Source organism: Zootermopsis nevadensis, unplaced genomic scaffold (genome assembly GCF_977971745.1).
Source record: "Zootermopsis nevadensis isolate Lab colony 2312 unplaced genomic scaffold, Znev_1.0 Znev_ptg000013l, whole genome shotgun sequence".
Taxonomy (NCBI): domain Eukaryota; kingdom Metazoa; phylum Arthropoda; class Insecta; order Blattodea; family Termopsidae; genus Zootermopsis; species Zootermopsis nevadensis.
In genome coordinates this window covers 2786300-2808512 of record NW_028259145.1, presented here as the reverse complement: position 1 = coordinate 2808512, position 22213 = coordinate 2786300, and the positions used below count along the sequence as shown (strand labels likewise).

At 34.1% G+C, this 22213-nt stretch overlaps 2 protein-coding genes across 51 annotated transcripts in view; both read left to right on the top strand.

Moving 5' to 3' along the window:
• Positions 1-626, top strand: part of LOC110826509 (cytochrome b5-related protein) — a 75735-nt gene extending 75109 nt beyond the window's left edge. The window contains exon 8 of the transcript XR_015535038.1: positions 467-626. The gene's annotated coding sequence lies outside the window, so the exon portion shown is untranslated. The remainder of the gene's footprint in view (positions 1-466) is intronic.
• The window catches only part of Mhc (myosin heavy chain), an 80510-nt gene continuing 58828 nt past the window's right edge, over positions 532-22213 (top strand). For 15 of the 50 annotated variants that reach the window (XM_087348399.1, XM_087348403.1, XM_087348410.1 and 12 more), the window contains exons 1-10: positions 532-738; positions 1823-1966; positions 6731-6887; positions 7394-7421; positions 9308-9416; positions 10737-10829; positions 10964-11027; positions 12466-12564; positions 15075-15178; positions 21923-22060. In XM_087348399.1, coding sequence (XP_087204525.1) covers positions 532-738; positions 1823-1966; positions 6731-6887; positions 7394-7421; positions 9308-9416; positions 10737-10829; positions 10964-11027; positions 12466-12564; positions 15075-15178; positions 21923-22060 — 1143 coding nt within the window. Of the gene's footprint in view, positions 739-1596; positions 1741-1822; positions 1967-6730; positions 6888-7393; positions 7422-9307; positions 9417-10736; positions 10830-10963; positions 11028-12465; positions 12565-13118; positions 13223-14205; positions 14310-15074; positions 15179-20347; positions 20452-21922; positions 22061-22213 lie in introns of all 50 variants that reach the window. The other 35 variants (XM_087348404.1, XM_087348430.1, XM_087348417.1 and 32 more) reach the window with 7 other exon arrangements.

Here is a 22213-nt window from a genome sequence, read left to right as displayed (position 1 = left end):
TCCTTCGGTTATAATCCCGATGGTAATTCTTTTGTAGCTAGAAAAATAAACACGATAGAATAATGGAGCCTGGAACTTTTTTTTGTGTAAGGAGATTACGGTAGCAAAGGTCACAATCCACAGAGCTGCACTTTGTTCGAGTCCAAGCGAATATGGGTTTGGTAATAATAAGTTTAACGCCTGTGATATTCGCCGAAACGTATCGAAAAAGGAGACGTTTTCGGGAAGTAAAGATTGATAATAAATTTAAGCATTTTTTTTTTATTTTCCCGCAGTAGCGCTGTTCTAATCTGCTTATAAAAAGATTAAAATTCGCGTAAAGTAATGATTCTCCTTTAATTTAATTTGTTAGCATTTGAAACTTTTAATTTTTATATGTTATTTATACTGAAAAAAATGTTTTTGGGATCTCACATTACGTTAAGAAGTAACTCGCTTCTCATGTTTGATGTTTGTGTGGTTGCAGGAAGGCTCTTGGGCTGTTCATACGTGTCTCGATAGCCCACAACTTCAGTCCGCACTAGTAGCACCATGCCGAAGCCAGTACAGCAGGAGGGTGACGACCCGGATCCCACCCCGTACCTGTTCGTCTCGCTCGAGCAGAAGCGTATGGACCAAACCAAGCCTTATGACGCCAAAAAGGCCTGTTGGGTGCCGGATGAGAAGGAGGGTTATGTGCTGGGTGAAATCAAGGCCACCAAGGGAGACTTGGTCACTGTTTCCCTGCCTGGTGGTGAGGTAAGAATGGGCTTCTTCAGGCGATGATCCTAATCAGAGGTCACTTGAATTCCAACACAGCCGCTAAAACCTGTTGTGATTCATAATGTGTCCCAAGACTACGATATAAAAGAGCAAAGAATTTAAGCTGTCAATTGACAACTGCAGATCTTCCACTGAACTGTTAGGGTTGCCTAATATCACGTTACCGGATGATAGTCTTAAAGGTTCTGTTACTAACAGTAGTATGCATAAGAAAAGAAAAGATTTATGAAAGTTTGGTTCCTTATTTCCAAACGTTTGAAATTATAGTTATCTTTAAATATACGTACATAAAGTACTACATTAAGGAAATAGTTTCAAATCGTTTTCTCTGGCGCCGTCATTGGAACACAAATTGTATTTTACGCTTAGTATAATATTTTATATTTTAAAAGGTAGACTCACAGTGTTTACCGAGTAGGAAGGACATTTGGCACTAGATTGTTCATCTTAGGAAGGATCGTTCATACAGCAAATCGTAAGCCACTTTCAAGCTCAAGGCGCTTTAAAATAACTGCTGTCATCGCTAAAAAAAAAAGTATGATGTAACATCGGGTACATGATAAATTTACATATATTCGTTTCGAATATAAACCCAAAATCGAAAAGAGGTGCCGTTTTGAAATTAATTTTAATCAATGTATAACAGGAAAATCCTTCCACATACAGGTGTGGGAGTTGAATGTCATATACGTATTTGGAATGTAGTGCATTTTTTAATAAAAAATATTAATTTGTCTTGAACAAACGTATCACTGTCATAAGCAGTGGAGGATGGATTACTAATAAATCAGTGTTTGAGAGAATATTTTGTCAAACCATTATATATGTGAGCAGGACAAGAATGTGAAGAAGGACCTCATTTGCCAAGTGAACCCACCAAAGTTCGAGAAAGTTGAAGACATGGCTGACCTCACATACCTCAACGAAGCTAGTGTCCTTCATAATCTACGACAACGTTATTACTGCAAACTGATTTATGTAAGTGTCCTCAAAGGTAACAGACATCATTTCATTTCTAAAGATCTTTCTAATCGTGTATGTTGTTCTTTTCCCCCATTAGGATAAGAACTTCAAGAAGGAACAAGTGACTCAAGTCAACCCCCCCAAGTATGAAAAATGCGAGGATATGTCCAACTTGACATACCTTAATGATGCTTCTGTCTTGCATAACCTCAAGCAGCGATACTACCATAAGCTCATTTACGTAAGTCGCTTCGGCTAGTCGAAGAGAGCCGAGCGTCACTCGTCGACGACATTTGCCTGCCTGCCTGCCTGCCTGCTCGCTTGTCATTCATTATTACGTCACTCGTCGACAACACTTGCCTGCTTGCTCGCTTGCCTGCCTGTCACTGTCTCGTCACCGTCGACAACATTCTTTCTGCCTTGCTACCTGCCCGAATGTTTTCCACTGCCACAATTTGCTTTAACAATTCCGTCGATATACCTCGTTCATTCTTTCCATTATTGTTTTTCGTTTTGACGACAAATTAATGAAGTTTAACGCTAAATTCATGTTTCGATACCATTGCCAAGTCGATTTTATTAAATGAATATCGTAGTTTTTAGGGGTTTTTTTTGTTGAGAAATACTGAAGTTTTCACTTAGCAATTATATATTTATAAAACAAATTTTATACTTAGTACCACTCCCTAGGATGTATTTGTGCAAAAAATTAATACAGTATTTTAATTTGCATTATAAGCAAAACGTATATTAGTATCACTTTTATAATCCAATTAACTTCAATTGATCTTTTTGTTCTGACACTGCATGGCTGTAATAAATATTCAATTCACTAAACGCAGTTGGTCTACTGAGTAATATGAGGTTACTAGCCAATGTGCTACTCAAAATCTTTGATAATATTAGTAATGCGGTTCGTAAATGTACCCCATATTTCAATAATGCGTTAAAATGTCTTCATTATTTCATTTTAAATTTCGACTTTTAATGCTGAAATAATCCGCATGAAACCTTTATTATTTTAGCATTATCTGAGACGCTTAACATCGCACTTGTGATTTTATTTGATTCACTATATGCTTCGATCTCTTAATCCTCATATTTTTATGATTTCGTCACCGTATATAGTCAAGCCATAGGAACCTGAAACTGCTTTCTTTAAGAGATCCGAAACTAGGTGCAGATGGAGTCACAAGGGCCCATATACCTCGCAATTACATTTCTGTGCAGCTGCTTACTGGCTTACTGACTGCCGACAACTTGCACAGTTCTCCTCAACGACATATTTCCCGCATTAAACCCGGGGAACAAACCGGTGCCAGGATACACCGCCCCTGTGTTTTTATATTCATGTATTTACCTGGTCTGTGATGAATTACATTCTCTCCACGGGCCAAATGTGATAACTGTACACAGCGTCTCACATTTTCGAGTTAAAATGACGCTAATGTACCAGAGAACACGTGCGATATTCTGACAAAAGAAAAGAGGATTTATAGTTTTGTTTCAATAAAATTATACTGCCTTTTTCAAAATTATTTCCTACGCTACTGGACAAAATTCTCATCGGTTTTTAATTGGTTTTAACTGATATTAATTAAACTAATGTAACGAATTAAATTCTTGATAGCCGTCGATTGTCATAATTCTGGCATTTGGCTCGTGAGGAATGTGAAATTTTGTAGCAAACGATTTGAAGATGAATATAAGGCCCTTGGAAACAAGACACCAGGGAGCCATCTTACCAGTATATTGTGTGATGTGTTATATTGTATTTTATTTCGTAGATTTGCAGAATATTTTGATCCCGAAATGCAACGAGGCTGGGATCCAGATTAGTACTGTCTGGAAAATACACTTACCTTCCTGCCTCACATTTACAAGAAAAATAATCCTAAGTGAAGGTTACGTTCACCAGTAATTATGTATAAGTACTGTATGCAGACGTTCTGTGTACATTGAATATGTAATCGCAGGCATTCGACACGATGTAATCTTCCAGACTGTTGGTCAGTGTCCACCGGACGACATAGCGCACCTTCATAAGACGTTCAATTTATTTTGGTTCAGTCCAGTCTGTTTAAATTTTATAACCGTTGTTACACTCAAAATAGCAATGCGTGAAACCTATGGTTCATATAATCAGCAAAAATTTAAAATTTCGCAAGAATTATTTAAATTGTTAACAATGAATTTGGTGAAAACATTGTTTTTACACTGACAAATTTGAAGGTTTTATCATAAATTTTGATTAACGTATGTAACATTCACGCATCGGATTTTGTAGACAGACTCCTCTCAACCATGAATTTCTTGCGTTAATTTCGTATCCATGAGTGTAATTTATTTTAAAGAAGTTTAATAAACTGATCTCGTTATGACGTCACTCGTTTCCAGCAAACACGTGGTTCGAATCTCGACCGACGAGGACAGGGTATTCTGACTGAAGGCTGTAGTAGTTTCTTGACAGTGTGTTAAAGTAGGCCACGATCTTTTTCCTTGTCTTTCCTCATTGACCACGCATAACGTGTTTTATTACATGCTACGTAATCTTAATACCAGTCCCAGCAAAGTTTTCATGCATTTTAGATGTTTTATCAGTTAAAGCCGACATCGAAAGGGAAATAGTGGAACACGTTTTCAGTACTTATTTACATAATAGCCCTACTGGTGTACGTATAAATCAAAGGGACGTGTTCAGAGCACGGTTCGACGTTGATTTCTTCCGGTGACTCGGAACCAAGCAGTTCCTGACTTATGCTACGGACTGTAAAGATTATTAGTTCAGAAGTGTGTTTGCATATAGTATTGAGGTCGACAAATCTGTTGAAAGTATAATCTCTGAACACGTCTCCTGAAGATTTTGTGTTGTTTGTTTTCTTAAACTCTAGCTCTTTGGACGAGCAGATGGAGTTCCTTTCAATTTTAGTTCTAATTGTACCAAATGTACCCAAACAATGTGTGTTTCCCTTTCCTCTCTAGGAGATTTGTTTGTTATTGAATAGATGTGATTCATCTCTGCAGTTATGACGAGCAGAAGAAGATTCAAACTTGAAAGAGTTTAGAATTGCAATCGATTGTGTGTGTAGTGTTCAACGTTTGTGTTTTGGTAGTTGGTGTGTGTGTGTATAGAGTTACTGAGGAGGGAAATTATTAGAATTTAGACATACACACAGCAAATGTAGGTTCATATTTATAAATAAGCAGTGTCTGCATTTATGGGCTCAAGATCACCAAATAATTTATTAAACACAATTACAAAACGATCTTAAAATAATATATATAATTATTGTTTTCGTTAGAAGCAAACTAAGTAATCTGAGCCTTATTTGTGCTATTTAAATTTAAGATATAATAAATGATAATGCAATTTCAGCAACTGATTTTGTGAATATAAATTTCACAATATATTCTAAATCAAAGAACTTTCAAATTAGGTAGTGTTGGTACATTTTCAGAATTGTCATCTACGTATTTCTGAACGTACAATGTGATTGATTTGTTTAATCAAGTATAGAATTCCTCGCGTATGCCTCAATGAAATCTTTAATAAAATCAGTCCTTTAATTACTTTTAATTGTTTTTTTTATAAAATCTGTTTAGAAAATATTAGAGCTTGCTCTTGAATAAAATCTATTTTAATTTAGAAAAAAATTCTATTGTTTCTCGAAGATCAGACATGGAAATAAACTCAAGCATTCTTGAATTAAAACTTGTTATTATATTTATAAAGTTTTATACTATTACATTTAAAAACATTTTCAGTTATCTGGAAAACGTGCTTTGATGAAGTGATTTTTGTCAGAATTTGAATTTATTTTTACCGTTTAACAGTTTTATTTTATGTAAACGAAGATTAATATTAGGAAGGCGTTACGGATTAATGGTATTACAGACGAAGTTTGATATTTCAGAAAAGGTGCGAACATGTAAGATTGGAAGAGGAGTTAATTCCAAAGAAATTTTACAAAATTATTGCCCTCCGGAAAAAAAAATTACATATAAATTAACTTACTTTAAATTTATTGCATTTATATTATATTAAAATACATACTACTGACTCAAATGGATTATCGTGTAACCTTGGCCTTGGTTTTTGGACCTGTGAAAAGGTTAACTGGTGAAAGGAATTCTTAATTTAAACGAGGCAGATAATTGAATTTAAATCTTGGAGCTGATAACGATTATGATAACAGAGAAATTAAATGTTGAAATTTAGTTCCACTATGAGTCCTATGTTCGTGAGGTTATGTCTATTGGAAAAGGCTTTTCAATGTGATCATTGTAACTAATTTCAAGGATTGAGTGCATCTAAGATAAAATATTCTTTCATTATTCTATAATTGTACAGATCTTGCAACATTCCTTTCTCCTTCAATAGTCGTAATTAAGATACTTTTGAATATGATTTTCTTACACCCCTTCAGAATAATTTTATATTTTGGTGTAGCCCCAAATATTTCTGTAATATTAATAATCTGTTAATCCTTCAGGACTCGTTTGCTCTCAGATAAAACTTATGGTACTGTTGACATAAAATACATTTAAATAACTTTAATCATTTTATTTAAATCTTGTCCGTCTAATCACAATAAATTCTTATTAAATATTAAAATATTACAATAATTAACATTTAAAATTTAAAATATTAAATGATGTTCTTTATAGAAATATTCGATGGTCTAATGTAAATCGAATATTTCGATAAAGAACATCATTTAATATTTTAATATTTTAAATTTTAAATGTTAATTATTATTATTATATATATTTATTATATCACAATATGACGCAACTTTACCATCTTATTTAATCATTTTGTTGTTATCTGGACATCTGATTAGTTTGAAGGCTCAGGTCTTGATATTATCTTCTTCACAATTCGGAATTGCTCGATGATTCGTACTGAAATGACACAACAGAAATATTCGAAACATCTTTTCCTATCGAAAATTGTTTAAGAGCCTCCATGAATGTAATCTAACGATGTCGCTGCGTCTTTCAGACTTACTCCGGTCTCTTCTGCGTAGCCATCAACCCCTACAAGCGCTACCCTGTGTACACCAACAGGTGCGCCAAGTTGTACCGTGGTAAGAGGAGAAATGAAGTCCCTCCCCACATCTTTGCCATCTCTGACGGAGCTTACGTCAACATGCTGACCAGTAAGTAAACACCCAGTTTCAGAACCGGTACATCCGGTACAAGATATCAACATGACATTGCTAAATATTTTATTTGAATACAATACATGTACAAATATTTCTGCCTGACATTAGAAACAAAGAATATACGATTTAAGTTTATTTTAAATGTATTTAGTAGATATTTTAGTATATTGTACAAAAACAGTGTAATTTTACTCACATAAATACTCAAAGTATTCTTTAAGAATAATTCTTATGCTAAAGACAAAACGTGGAGTACTTTTTTAATGAAAATATTCCAGTAGTAGGTTTTCCAACTGCTGACTATATAATTACAAAATTTAGTCCAATATACGTCATATTTTATGTAATTTATATGAAATTTAATGAAAATAGGTTTAAAACCACATGGACTTAGTATAATTAGTAGACTTGACAAAATTTTGATACATACGATACAAAGAATTAATATTTCAAATTTTCCACAGTATTTCTTATATTCAAAATTTCTTATTTGCTTGCAGATCGCGAAAACCAGTCTATGTTGATTACGTAAGTAATAAGATAATATTATATATTTTACATTAGAATATTATATCTAGAAATTTCTTATTTTCAACCCGGATATAAATAATAATTTAAAAACAGTACAAACAAAATGACACGTTGGCCATTGTTTGCATTTTTAATACAATTGATTAGCCACAACGATGTAACATCAACAGCCTCGGCTTTGTGTTTGTTAGTGTTAGGTTTTAACTATTTTAACCAATATCAAAAATTAAACAATAAACGTCTTTGAGGAGACGAGAATAGAGACAGACGCTTACAAAAATGTTTGTCCATATATTTAGGTTCATTGACAGTTCGTCCACAATTTCACGGGCTTAGTTTTTGTGTATGTGTGTGGGGGGGGAGGTGGTTAAACAACATGTCAAGGCTGTATAACCACTTACCACTGGATTAAATAGTTCAGGGTCACAGACAATAACAATCTATGTCTGTCTGTATGGGGTCAACTTGATGAATCTGATTGTGATACAATATCTTACGATTGAACATGCTTTAAAATAAATAAAAAATTTATTATATATTTATTTATTATTTCAGTCTATACACAAACTTGATTTTTTTAAAATGTTGTTAAAATTAAAATTTGGCGCTTTTCATCGTTATTACGATGTTACAATTTTAGCGCATATTATTTTACAACATGTTTCGATGCTATTGCATCATCCTCAGGTTTTTATTGTTATTTTTTTTTAAATAAAAAAATTTTTATTATTTGGCTCGGCCGAAGAAATATGGAAATTTTAAACTCTAAAATCATACAAAACAGTGTTTGATAATTCTCCTGGCAGTTCATGTTGAATTTAAAAATTCCAACACATCAGACACGTGCCACCCAACGTGTTGTGAACGTGCAATTGCACCTTGACGACATGAGCGCAGATGATCGTCGAAGCGTTTCAAACACGTGCCTATTTGTTACGATACATTTTTTTATTATTTAAATTATCTGTTAGATCCCGGCGATATCGAAATTGTGGTCACACGTGTTAACACTGAATATTCTAATAATAAATTACAGTTGTGTCGAGGGTAATCCAAATACATTTTCATTTGTATTTTATCTTACACCCTAAGAGATTGCGCTGGTATGAGATTGTTAAGGGGCTGCAATCTGACTCTGGGGGGGGGGGGGAGTTATGTTGTCATCGGCAACCTCGGGACACAGAGTGGACATTAAAATAGGACATAAAATTAATTGAACGAAACTATATTAGTGGATGAATGTGGTATATCCAAACTCTTGAGGGCGTTAAATAAACAGAATATAAAGTAGATGACATACCATCTGGAAACTGACAATATCCGTTATAATGTTGATAAAATGACAACCAGTGCCACAAACTTGTGGAGTCATATTAGAATGTTAGTCTCTGTTATAATACATTTGTTTCCTTTAATTTCAACGTATCGATTCTGTCATGAAATAAATTGCAGAAAGTAATTTAATAATATAATTCAACTTATTTGCCGTATTTCGTTGTAAATTTTCATGTACGGAATGGATCGTGTCTTCCTTCGGAAAACTATCACATCCTCTCGCCCCACTTTGTGTAAGTCACTAGGCGCACGTTAACACGAAAAATATGACCTCACAAGTTGCTCCATTTTTATTGTACATTGAAGATCTGAATATTCGGCAATCCATGTTTTTTTTTAAATTTAATGTATCGTAACTTTATTGTATCATTATATAAGGCTGACTTTATTGACTTTTCCAGTTTTTCGAAGAATCATAACGCTTATTCTCAAGAACTACAACTAATGAAATATAGATTGTCATAGAATAAGTAATAACGTTGTTGTGAAAGAAACTGCCCTATAATTTTGCAATTGTGTTATCGTCTTTTTTTTGTCTGCGTCCACAGTGGCGAGTCCGGAGCTGGTAAGACTGAGAACACGAAGAAAGTAATTGCGTATTTCGCCACAGTAGGCGCCAGTCAGTCGAAGAAGGAAGAAGCAGCCAAAGAGAAGAAGGTAAGTAAGATTTAAAACATTAATCATTCTTCATTTGTTTCTGCTATTTATATTTATATTTATGTAAGATTTGAGGTTTTCACAGCTTTGAGTATGAAGATTTCTGTCTTCTGCCCTGATGACGGAGGCAGTATGACCTCTGAAACGTTGGTAAACATCGACCAGACTACACGGCGCAACAACCCAGAAGACAGAAATATTCATACTCTGATGACGGAGGCAGTATGACCTCTGAAACGTTGGTAAACATCGACCAGACTACACAGCGCAACAACCCAGAAGACAGAAATATTCATACTCTGATGACGGAGGCAGTATGACCTCTGAAACGTTGGTAAACATCGACCAGACTACACAGCGCAACAACCCAGAAGACAGAAATCTTCATACTCTGATGACGGAGGCAGTATGACCTCTGAAACGTTGGTAAACATCGACCAGACTACACAGCGCAACAACCCAGAAGACAGAAATCTTCATACTCTGATGACGGAGGCAGTATGACCTCTGAAACGTTGGTAAACATCGACCAGACTACACGGCGCAACAACCCAGAAGACAGAAATCTTCATACTCTGATGACGGAGGCAGTATGACCTCTGAAACGTTGGTAAACATCGACCAGACTACACAGCGCAACAACCCAGAAGACAGAAATATTCATACTCTGATGACGGAGGCAGTATGACCTCTGAAACGTTGGTTAACATCGACCAGACTACACAGCGCAACAACCCAGAAGACAGAAATCTTCATACTCTGATGACGGAGGCAGTATGACCTCTGAAACGTTGGTTAACATCGACCAGACTACACAGCGCAACAACCCAGAAGACAGAAATCTTCATACTCTGATGACGGAGGCAGTATGACCTCTGAAACGTTGGTTAACATCGACCAGACTACACAGCGCAACAACCCAGAAGACAGAAATCTTCATACTCTGACGACGGAGGCAGTATGACCTCTGAAACGTTGGTAAACATCGACCATACTACACAGCGCGACAACCCAGAAGACAGAAATCTTCATACTCTGATGACGGAGGCAGTATGACCTCTGAAACGTTGGTAAACATCGACCAGACTACACAGCGCAACAACCCAGAAGACAGAAATCTTCATACTCTGATGACGGAGGCAGTATGACCTCTGAAACGTTGGTTAACATCGACCAGACTACACAGCGCAACAACCCAGAAGACAGAAATCTTCTATTTATATTCGTTAGATTTTGTAGCATCATTCATGACACTCACTTTCTTCGCCATTTTGTTATTATAATCCGTCTTTAATTCTGTGCTGTTTGTTCACTTTGTAGGGAAGCTTGGAGGACCAGGTCGTCCAGACCAACCCTGTGCTTGAGGCCTTCGGTAACGCCAAGACCGTCCGAAATGACAACTCTTCTCGTTTCGTGAGTACTTCAACTAGTAGCTACTGTATTTCCGCACTAAAATATTTCGGAATTTCCACCTCAGAACTTTAAACTATACATTTTGTTATTCTACGTTTTATTTAAAAATTGTTTATAATTTTGCTCTTTCGCAGGGTAAATTCATCCGTATTCACTTTGGTCCAGCTGGTAAACTGGCCGGTGCTGACATTGAAACATGTAAGTTTAATTTGAAAATTTGTCATAGAATTATAACAATCCCATTCTTACACTAAGAATATAATTCACTCCCCTTTCTATTGGATGCGTTTATTTATAATTTTACCACCCTTGTAAAATAACTTCGATATCACTAGGTGACTTTTGGAATTTTTACAAAAATTTGTTATTTTTAGTTAATAATTACATATAATCTAAATTTAGTTGGTAAATTAATCCTATTAATAAAGAGACCTGATACAAAAGTAGCATTGGTTTTTTGTTATTAATAATATTTATAATCTTTACGTGAGTTGGTAATGCACAGTACATTTTTGAATATTTAGATTAATTACTGGTTGTTAAATCCCTAATTTCTATACTTTTTCAAATTTCTCACATAGTTTCGTAGGTTTTAGTTGAGTTTATTAATAATTGAAGAGGCCATAATTTAATTTAATAATCTAATGGCGTCGTGACACCAGACAGCTGTGTGTTTGTTGTGTTAGTGAGGGCTGTTATTCGTGATTAAAGTTTAATGACACGCATCAAAATTACCCTCTTCATGTTGGAGCCTAATGGTGAGAGGATTTCAGAACGGAAACTTTCCTACCTTATTTTCTGGTATAATCCATATTATTCTTTTAATCTGTAATTATTTAAAATAACAAGTCTTTCTTATGAAAGTTTCTACTCTGAACTCTGCGTGCGGATCAGAAATACGACTGATTCTATGACAATGAGAATATTGGGCGAGTCAAATAGTCTCTAGGACACTTTGCTGGCTTCATGTAATCGTCGTAAAATAATTAGCTGCTCTGTAAAAAACAGCAAAGTGTTTCTTGATTATTCTAATACAATATACGTACACCAAATGAATTTGCCTTATACACTAAAGTGTACAGAGGTCTCAATTTTAAAAGTAGGACCTATTAAGCATTATCATTAATAATGAAGACTTTACTGTAGATAACATGTTTTCACTTATTACATTACAAGTTTCTTAATTTATTTTGTTGATAAATAAATGTAGAACAAATGTATCGAAAAATTTTCTTAGTCAAATTTCTCTACGTCTTATTCACTTATAACAGTGAAACAATTAAACAAAAAAAATTTCACTTAAAAATCTACGTTTTCACTGTGATTGTAAAATTTTAGTAACAAGAACCCTTATTTTGCGCTGGGACAGCTTAGTTAAAATCTGCGAGCAGCAGTGAGATGAATTGTTTTCTTCGCCGTTACAAAAGATCGATTCTGCGTCTCGTTTAAAACACATACTTTTAAAACTGACCACACATTTGCATAATACTGACTACGTTGCGAATTATGCCTTCATTGCATGGAGTTTGATTACAGCTACATAAATTATGTAGCAAATGTATTACTTACAACATTACGTAGTAAATTATGTAATTTATTCAAAAACACGTTATAATCCCATTCACTTGTCTTGCAGATCTGCTGGAGAAGGCCCGTGTCATATCTCAGCAGTCTCTTGAGCGATCCTACCATATTTTCTACCAGATTATGTCCGGCTCAGTCCCTGGAGTGAAAGGTAGGTCTATTTACGTTTCACTTAATTAATATGCCTTCCAGCCGTAAAATTATAGTCACTTATTAAAACTGTAATATGTGATAAGTTTAATTTATTTTAATATTGCCTTTCGTAAAGATTCGTGGGTAAACTTTCAGCATCTTGAAGTTTTAAGGAATTATTTTCAGGTTCTTAAATAAATAGTACTTGAATAATTTCAGGTACAAGGGTAAAGTGGTTACTAAGACGCACATTTTAAACTATTATACCTGCCATATTAATATAAATTGTGTTTTAGAGAATAAATCTTGCAGGAATGCAGAGTGCAGTGATCTTCAGTGGTTCGACGGCCAAACACAGACAATAACAGACCAGTAATTAAGTCATAAATATATGTACAATGCATTAAATGGACAATATTTACAACCCCAATCCAATAATAATTAGTCTCAGTGGATGTAAGAAAATTCTGCTTGAAGGACTCCCATAATCTGTTTTGTAGGAGAATGTTAAGTGTTGAGGAGACCGTAAATCAGTTTTGCCGCTTTGATGATATTTCTTCCCAACTTCAACAGATATGTGTTCTTTGAGCAACGACATATACGAGTACCATTACGTGTCTCAGGGCAAGACCACGATCCCAAATGTGGATGACGGCGAAGAATTGCAGTTGACTGATGTAAGTTGGCCGGTGGACCCCGTGGTTGACCGGTCAGGAACGGTTGAGTCTTCTGATGGGGAGACTAGTTAACCTTCTCATTTAGAAGTATTGACGTCAGTGACCTTTGTATGAATCCTATAGTGGCTTGTCTTGTGTAGTTGATCAGGTGGGAATAGGAGACTTCCCTACTCGGATTTTTTATTTTTAAAACCTGGTGCCGAGTTTCCTTCTCTGGTTTTTGTACATTCTGAAGTAGCCCCCCTGCACGTTCTCCTGTAGATGGATTCTTATAATTCATTTCATCTTCCACATAGGTATGGACATCTTGGTGGAGTCTGTGAATGCCCCCACATCGTAACATTCTACATGCATCCACATAATATAAACATAGTTAACTCATTTGCATACTTTAAGGCATCGATATTGACTGAAATAAAATTATTCCATATTCAATGACCTTTAAACTGAGGTCTTAGAGTAACTGCAAAACTTGAAATTAGGGTCTATTTATAGGGGAACGTAAAGATGACGACACGAGCCGTTGCCGATTTTTCAGAAAATATTATTCAACGTTTTTCAATGGAACTGTTTATATTGACTCCTAAGCTCGTCCGTTCCACGAAAGAGTCTCGCCCAACTTACGTCTCCAACGATATTTTTCCTAAACAGTTCCATCGAAAAACGTTGAATAATATTTTCTGAAAAATCGGCAAGGGCTCGTGTCGTGCTCATGTCGTGCTCGTGTCGTGTCGTGCTCGTGTCGTGCTCGTGTAGTTATCTTTACGTTCCTATATAAATAGACCAAAATTGTCATTTTTGTCGTCCTGGTAAGATGCAAATGTGTTTTTCCCTTACTAAGACTCGTTTTCTTCATTGTCCTGCACATGAGTAATTTCATCCCAGGTGGGAACTGGAGACAACCCAACTGATTTTGGTTTTATATCCTTGGCACGGTACATGTACCCCCCCTTTTTAACCACTGTTGTTCCAAACCCCAACAGAAATGTGCGCACTATCCAACGACATCCACGACTATTATTACGTATCCCAGGGCAAGACCACGATCCCTAATTTGGATGACGGTGAAGAAGGGATGTTGACTGATGTAAGTGGCCGGTGTGGTTACAGCTCGGTGTGACAGCAAGATGAATTCCGTAGTTTAGAAGTAGAAACACTGTGTGCGTCATGATTGTTTTGATATTGGCAGTATTCAGGTGGGAAATGGAGACAGCCCAACCCAGTACTTTGAACTTGTTGTATTTATTAATTCTCGTTCTGGCTTCGAATATGTGACTTTGAGCCAGGACTTTTATGTGCGATGTACAATACGTTAGGTGGATATTCTGCTATTATTTATTTTAATTTAACAAATTTATTTCCAGCAGGATTCCAGGGAATCCGTTAAACTTTCTTTATAATGATCCTGTTTCTCACTATTCTAGGCTCAGTTTCTGGAGTTAAAGCCTCGAATATTATAAAATCTTATCAATTTGTATAATAGTCATGGAAGATTATTGAAAGCAGGATAACACTGGATAAAAATTAGTTAAAAACAAATACTACAAATGGGATTATTATAAGATCCTACGGTTAATCTTTAAAACATGTTAACTGTTGAAGTTTTCGATTATGCAATCAATATAATTCTATAATAATTTGAAAATAAATATTTTAAATAAAACATATGGGCTTAGCAAGAAAAATTAATTGCAGTGAAATACATCTCGCGTATTGTACATCGTTAATTTTCCCTTACAATCTTGGGATGGAAGGACCTCCCGATGATGAGCCTTGCTTCTGTTTATGTGTAAACCAAAGGCAGGTCGTGTTTAGACTGAACGATTCTGTCACCTGTCTTACTCCTGTACAGAGAATTGCCTCCTTTCCAACAACATCCACGACTATTACTTCGTGTCTCAGGGGAAGACGGAGATTGCCGGCTTAAGCGATGGAGAGGAAATGAGCATCACGGATGTAAGTTGTCGCTTGTGCGACGCTGAGCGTTTGCCTTCTTCCTCTGCCTTTGTTTTAGCTGTAAATAAATAATTGGTGTAGATGCTTTACGTGTCACAGCTCGGGCGACGTGCAACCGTTTCCGTCTCGCGCGTAAGTTCTTGTGCGCTCTCCGGGTGATACACGCCGTTCGCTTTTGCACTTGTACGTAGCTGAAGTGAGCTTGTCCCGTGAGTTCGTCTGTGATTGAAATTGAATTATAATCAAAGGCGCTTGCTTGCCGGTATGCTTTTGTTATTCATATTTTAACAAATGCTAGTGTTAAAGTTTTTTTAATGAATTAAATATTTAGATATTTTTATTATAAATTTAATAAATGTGGTTGTGGATCATTGTTTATCCTGTACGTAATTTGATTATGTATGTTTGCCTAGTCATAAAATATTTTAACTATATAATATTTTACTAGTACAAGTAAAATACGAGATTCATATCATTCAATTTTAGAAATTTGTGTCCTCCATTCTTACTTAATGCTACAGAATAATTTCTAATAGCGTACGCTGTGGTACACGACGTAATATTTATGATACGAAATTGACAGTTCATAGAGGACTTTTTGCTATATTCTATATATAAATATCAACGCAATTAACTACAATTTCACTCTTGTCATTTTATGTTGTGTGCTGTGTTCCTATGTGTGGTCTGTTGATTTAAACCTGAGTGTATGTTAAATTGTTATTGCATTATCTACTGATTTGTAACCCTCCTCTCCACAATATAAAATAAACTCTTGAACAATTAATTAAAATTATGTGTATATTAAAATTCAAGACATATGACAGAATTAATTTTGCGTATTCAATTGAATAATTGAATTTAGTTCATAACACACACTTAAAATATTGACGACCAAGTACGTGGATTATGTATTGAAACAAAAATATAATAATCATAAGAGTGTAAGCATTTTGAGTTTACAAATAATTGGCAAACAGTCGCAATGTCTAACTTGTTTTATGTTCCTTTTGATATTTGTTCTTTTAAATTTCGAAACGGGGTTGAACATTAGCCGATGTTTATTTCCGTGTAATTTCAAAAGAAATTTGTATTTATTCAGATATTGTTGCTCGATGTTTATGTCATTATTTGAATTCTGGATAAAGTACTTAGCCTGTATTTTACATATCCACTTATAGCTCTCCACATATAATTAAATTTAATTTTGTGATTGTAGATTTGGTATTAGCGAAATATCCCGTTTGAATCTCGACTGGGATCTTATTCCCTACTTGTAATGATTATTGTCCAGTGCCCTGCGTAATCCATAACCATTCTTTAAATATCTTAATCATTATCGTTGACTTCTCATCTAAGATTATTCTTTATATAATCTCAGCTGATGATTCAAGAGTTGATAAAAGTGAAATTCTAGCATCGCTTTTGCGAATTCTCTACCCCTATCATCATTTTTAAAGTAAATATAATTCATTTCCTTTTACCACATTTCGTATATAATCATGATTCCTTGGTTAATTACTGTGTTTAATAATTTTAATTTTATAAACTGTGGGGTGTTATACATATATATACGTTTATTTTACTTAGGCATATATATTGAGCTTCAATTATCTGATAAAATATAAAGAGATCTGTAGAAAATTAAAATTTTGAAATTCTAAGAAGTGTCGAAAATACAAATACTAGGCCTACGTGAAAGATTTCAAAGAATTTTCAGAATGTTCCTTCGCTGTTGCTAGTCGTGATAGTTATGATTGTAAGCATGCATCAGTACTTAGTCTAGTTTGCATGGAGACAACCTGACTTTTGACGCCGGACTGACGCCTATGACATCATCACGTCGTTTCTGATCTCGCAGCTGAGCTTCGCCAAGTCTGAAGTGCCTTTGTCTATGTATTGTTTCGCTTTAATCAATGTTTTTGTATTCGCAGCTTTCTCGTGCTTTATGTCTATGTTATTTACAATATATTTTTATTTTGCTTGTTTCACAATGTGAAATATATTTTCCTGCTAAATATATGTTTAAAGAATTTGACTAGATTTGCATAAAATGCTACTCCCTTTGGACTTAAAAATTAGTGAACAACAGTTTAACATGAAGGTGTTTCTGAATGCAATGCTATTCAGCAGCCTTAAAATCTGTTTAAAGGCTTAACTGCGCCAGACTGTAATAGGGCATGGGTCGAAAAAGATTAAATTTGGGTTACCTTGGTAGATAGTTTGAGTACTTGATATCGTGTCTTGTGTCACTGTTAATTATAACTAACTTTCAAATAAATCCGATTTTGGTCGAGAAGCCGAATTGCATTTACTTGAAAAGTGTTAATATTCTAAGGAGAGATTGAATCTTAAAACTATAATCTTGAGGTATTTATTAGAATTTTATCATTATTAAGATATACCGTTATTTAACGTACTGATCTGTAGAGCGTTTAAAAGTAAATCGACACCCTTGTAAATAATTGTGACAATATTTATTTTCCTAGCATAATGAGTGAAAGTTTTTTCAACATCATGGACATAAAAGGGAAATTATATTTTGCATTGTTGTCTAGTGATCTCTGCTCTCTCTCTCTCGAACGTTTTAAAATATTTACATAATTTTGCTTAAGCTTCGTGAAATTTCTGAGGCCAAGCATAGAACAATGCACACTGCTGTGGCATTCTTTACTAAATTTTATCAACCTTGAACTATGATATGCTGTAAAGATTTCAATTTTGGTAAATTTTAATGAGGCTGTATTGTATTATGCTTTGCCACGTTAACATAGGCAATATTATAAAGGATACACTTTGTCATAAGAACGACTACATACAGACACTCTTTCTTGTTTGTTAGAGGGTCTGTACGTTTCGGAATTGTAACTTATGAACAAAGTTTATCTTATAGTATGCCCAGATTCTTGATTTGATTTTAATTTTAATACTACTAATTACTTGAGGAGCATTTAACTTGATTTCCAATAAATGTTTCTTTAACGCTTACTGTTGTGAGTGATTTCAGTGTAATGTCGAATTTAAATATACGTAATGAGAATTCCACTCATATATTATCTCTAGATAGGCTTACCGTAGCTTATAACTAATTAATTATATTTCTATATCGACAATAAAATAACCTGACTGGGATCACTGTAGAGACAACATAAATGTAAAAGCATAACCAACCAAAATTACATTTCGTAGTATTATGTAAGTTCTATTTTTACTTACTGAGAAAATTGTTGTATTTAAAAATATATTTCTTGTGGGTTATATCAAAATTAATAAAAACTAAATAATTTAAATTTGATTATTTATTAGGTCTAGATAGTCTTAAGACTTACTGTCTGTTTCAGATGTAAACTACATCCCGTTTTATAAGATCTCGAAAATAAATCTGAAGATGTTTGTTCAGTGGTCTAGTGAAGTAACAGACTTGTCCCGTCGAACCAAAATAATTCATTTTCTAGGAAAATGTCTTGTTAAGTTATAAATTCGAAAAACCTCCCACCCTTATAAGCCAATCACTAAAGACATTATTCATCTTTTGATGCTCAGTTATTATGTCGTCTCATTATGATGAATTGACATTGACAAAACTAACCTTCCAACTTCTTACGGAATTAATATGATATTACTTTTCGCTCTTTCGGCGAAGAGGGTTAATTTCAACGTCTTTATCCTTGAACTAAAACAATTGCCTATTATTGTTCTTATTTAAATAATTGTCCTCCTTATCTCCTTATTAAAGAATTTTCAAACACCAAGTTTGTCCTGTATTTAACAGATAATTATGGGTGGAATTATATGCTATCAGGTGCATAAAATGTACAGGAGTTAAGACTATATTGTATCCATTTCTGTTGGATATTCTTAATCTTGTACAAATATACTTAAGAACGCGAAGCAAAATGTAACACACTACTTTCCTATATAAATAGAGTCACTGATATATTGAATGCGCTGATCCAGTGGCATTCGTGTGTGATTAACTTTCTCATTTTACTACAATTTTTAAGTGGCAATCATTATCAACATAGTCATAAATATTTGACTATTTTTAAAACAAATCTGTCACCATCCTGACCACTATACTTTGATATTTAAATTTGTTTTTATTCGAAAGATTATATAAATATGTTAATAACAATAGTTTCTACAGCACGGCCAGATGGGAGTATTATTTTCTAAAATGGACAAAACAATTTTACTTGATTTCCGTATCTGATATATAAGATGAGCCTTATTACTTCGGATACGTATTGATCTAGAGATTTTATTCTATATAAATTTCCTCAGAATTAATCATAGTAACAAACCTGTGAGTCTATACACCAAAATATGTAAAGGAGAAATGAATTTTCAATGACTTCTTTATATAGGACAGTACGCTTATATTTATTCTAATTAACTTAAAATATACCTAATATTGCTGCCTTCGCTGTATAATTAATAATTGCTGTGCTTATGTATTACGTGTATATATTACATGTTGCCATAACGCCTAACGCCTGATCTGCATTTCACATTCCTAACGATCAGACACCAGTAACCCAACTCCTGTCCCCGTATTCCATTTGTCACTGATACTCCCTCAAACACAATGCAATATTTATGAACGACCTAAAAATTATAAAAAAAACTTACAGACAATATTTGCTTTGAACAGAACATTGCAGGATAATTAGATAAATACAAAATCTAAGTAAACTTGTTTCTGAGAGTTGAATTATAATTTTTAGATAATTATTTTATTAAAATCAAATCAAAATAACTTTAATATTTTTATCACTAAACAAAATAATTAAAGGACTGTGAAATCTAAATATTCTTTATTACATATGTAAGTAAGATTTCCCTGCCTTTCATACAAATCTGCATTCTTATACAGATTAAAATTCATAACTTTAAGACAAATCTTCCAATCACATTTAATATTCCTTCTTTATCTGTTGCTAAAAATCTCACAGATTACTTAAGAGTCGACTCCATCTTGAATGAACTTGTGTAGTGAATTCATAAAACTCAATCTAACACTGAAATCTCGAGTATTCGAAGCTTCCATTTTCCGTAAACAAAAGGACCTTCCGATGTTACCGACCACGTCAAAATCCTTTCCCCCTTCCGAGAGCACCTTTGCACGAGCTGGGCGCTTGCTGAGCTATCTGCTTGTCTGTCTCGCAGACAAATGTATGTTGTCCGAAAACATCTATGACTACTACAACGTGTCTCAGGGTAAAATCACCATTCCAAACGTTGACGATGGCGAAGAATTACAATTGACTGACGTAAGTAAAACCGAGGGATTCTCACGACTGATAATTTTTACATTTTATATAATATTCCATCTGAATCTACTGTAAATAACCTCTTAACTTTACCTTTCTCATAATTTATATTATCTAATTATTATGTTTTATGTATTTTTTAGTGTTTGCCTGTCAATGCCTTCCTGCTGTTGGCAGACACTTTATTAAACGAATTTAAATATTATAGGATTAGTTATAATGTTAGAGTAATGATACTATTACTTTGTCTTCACCATAGTCTCCTGTTTTTATCCTGTTAAAATTCTATAAACTTCAAAGAAAATTAAAACGTCAGATTATAAATAATTTTTCCTCTACGTGAAAGTCCTTAAGGCTGATTTCATTGCATTTTACTTTCGAATTTAATATCTATAAGTTGTTTCCTAAGTCCACGTTGTGTTCTGGGCTGAGACATACAAATAATGTGCTAATGCATGGCAAGTTGATCTGTTTATACTAAATATATTTATTTTTTGTGAAAAATTTCCTAAATATTTTTTAAACAGTTATTACGAGCAGTGATTAGATAAATAAATTAGTAATACATTCATATATTCTATGATATTTGAAGACGAAAGATTTGTCACTGCCATCAATTTATGTTTTGAGCCCACTCTACTTCTGTGCTTGGTATTCTTTAAAAATTCTGTGAGTAAATTATATTAAAGTTTAATTTCATGCTATGACGTATTAATACAGCAACATGCTTAATATTCACCAAAACATTGTTACTTCTATTCAGTTAGAATGGGTGTTATGGTTTTCTTCCAGGAAGCCAGAAAATGTCGCTAGAGTACTTTAAAGTAGGGCACGACATATTTTTTTTTTTCCAAATTATGTCTTGTTCGTTATTTACCAATAATCTTATCATTGAACGCTACATAACTTAAGCAGTTGAAAAAGCATTGTTCAATAAACTACGAATGAATCACACAGTGATTATGCTTAGGTAGCTTGTGTGTGTGTGTTCTGACTAAGCTGCTGGGCTGTAAATGTTGCTGCAATTTTTATGTACAGATTTCTTTCTTCACTTAATGTATCAACACTCATTGTAAATAATTGTATATAATATAATCAAATAGCTTTCAGCTTGTTTTTACTAGGTGGTAACTCTTACAAATTTATTTAAATTTCTTTAAATAAAAATATTCAATTTTATTCCAAAGAAAATTATCAATTAACATAATAAATATTGTGGGAAAGATTTCCTAATACAGAATGTCCCAAAAAGATATAAATACAACGGACATTTTGATGGCCGCTTGTCAGTCAACTACACTAGATTTGCTGTTTTATCAAGTACTAATGATGACGTATTAATGGTTAAGTTTATTAAAATATATTTAATTTGTTGAATGTGTGCTTACATGTTTTTGGGACAGCTTGTATATTCTAAAAATTGTCAGGAACAAACATGTCCCTTTTGTAATGCAAACTTTTATTCATGTAGCAAGCCTTTGATGTGCTGGGTTTCACCCAAGAAGAGAAGGATAACGTGTACAAGATCACTGCCTCTGTAATGCACATGGGTGGCATGAAGTTCAAGCAGAGGGGTCGAGAAGAACAAGCCGAGGCTGATGGTACAGAGGTAAGTCATCGAGGACCCCCTCCAACAACCAGTCTTTAATTTCACTTCAGAATATCACGCGAAATGAACTTTTAAAATTGAAGAGTTCTGTCTTCTGCAGGGTTGTGCTGTGTAGTATGGTAGATGTTTACCAACGTCGGTCAGACCTCTGAA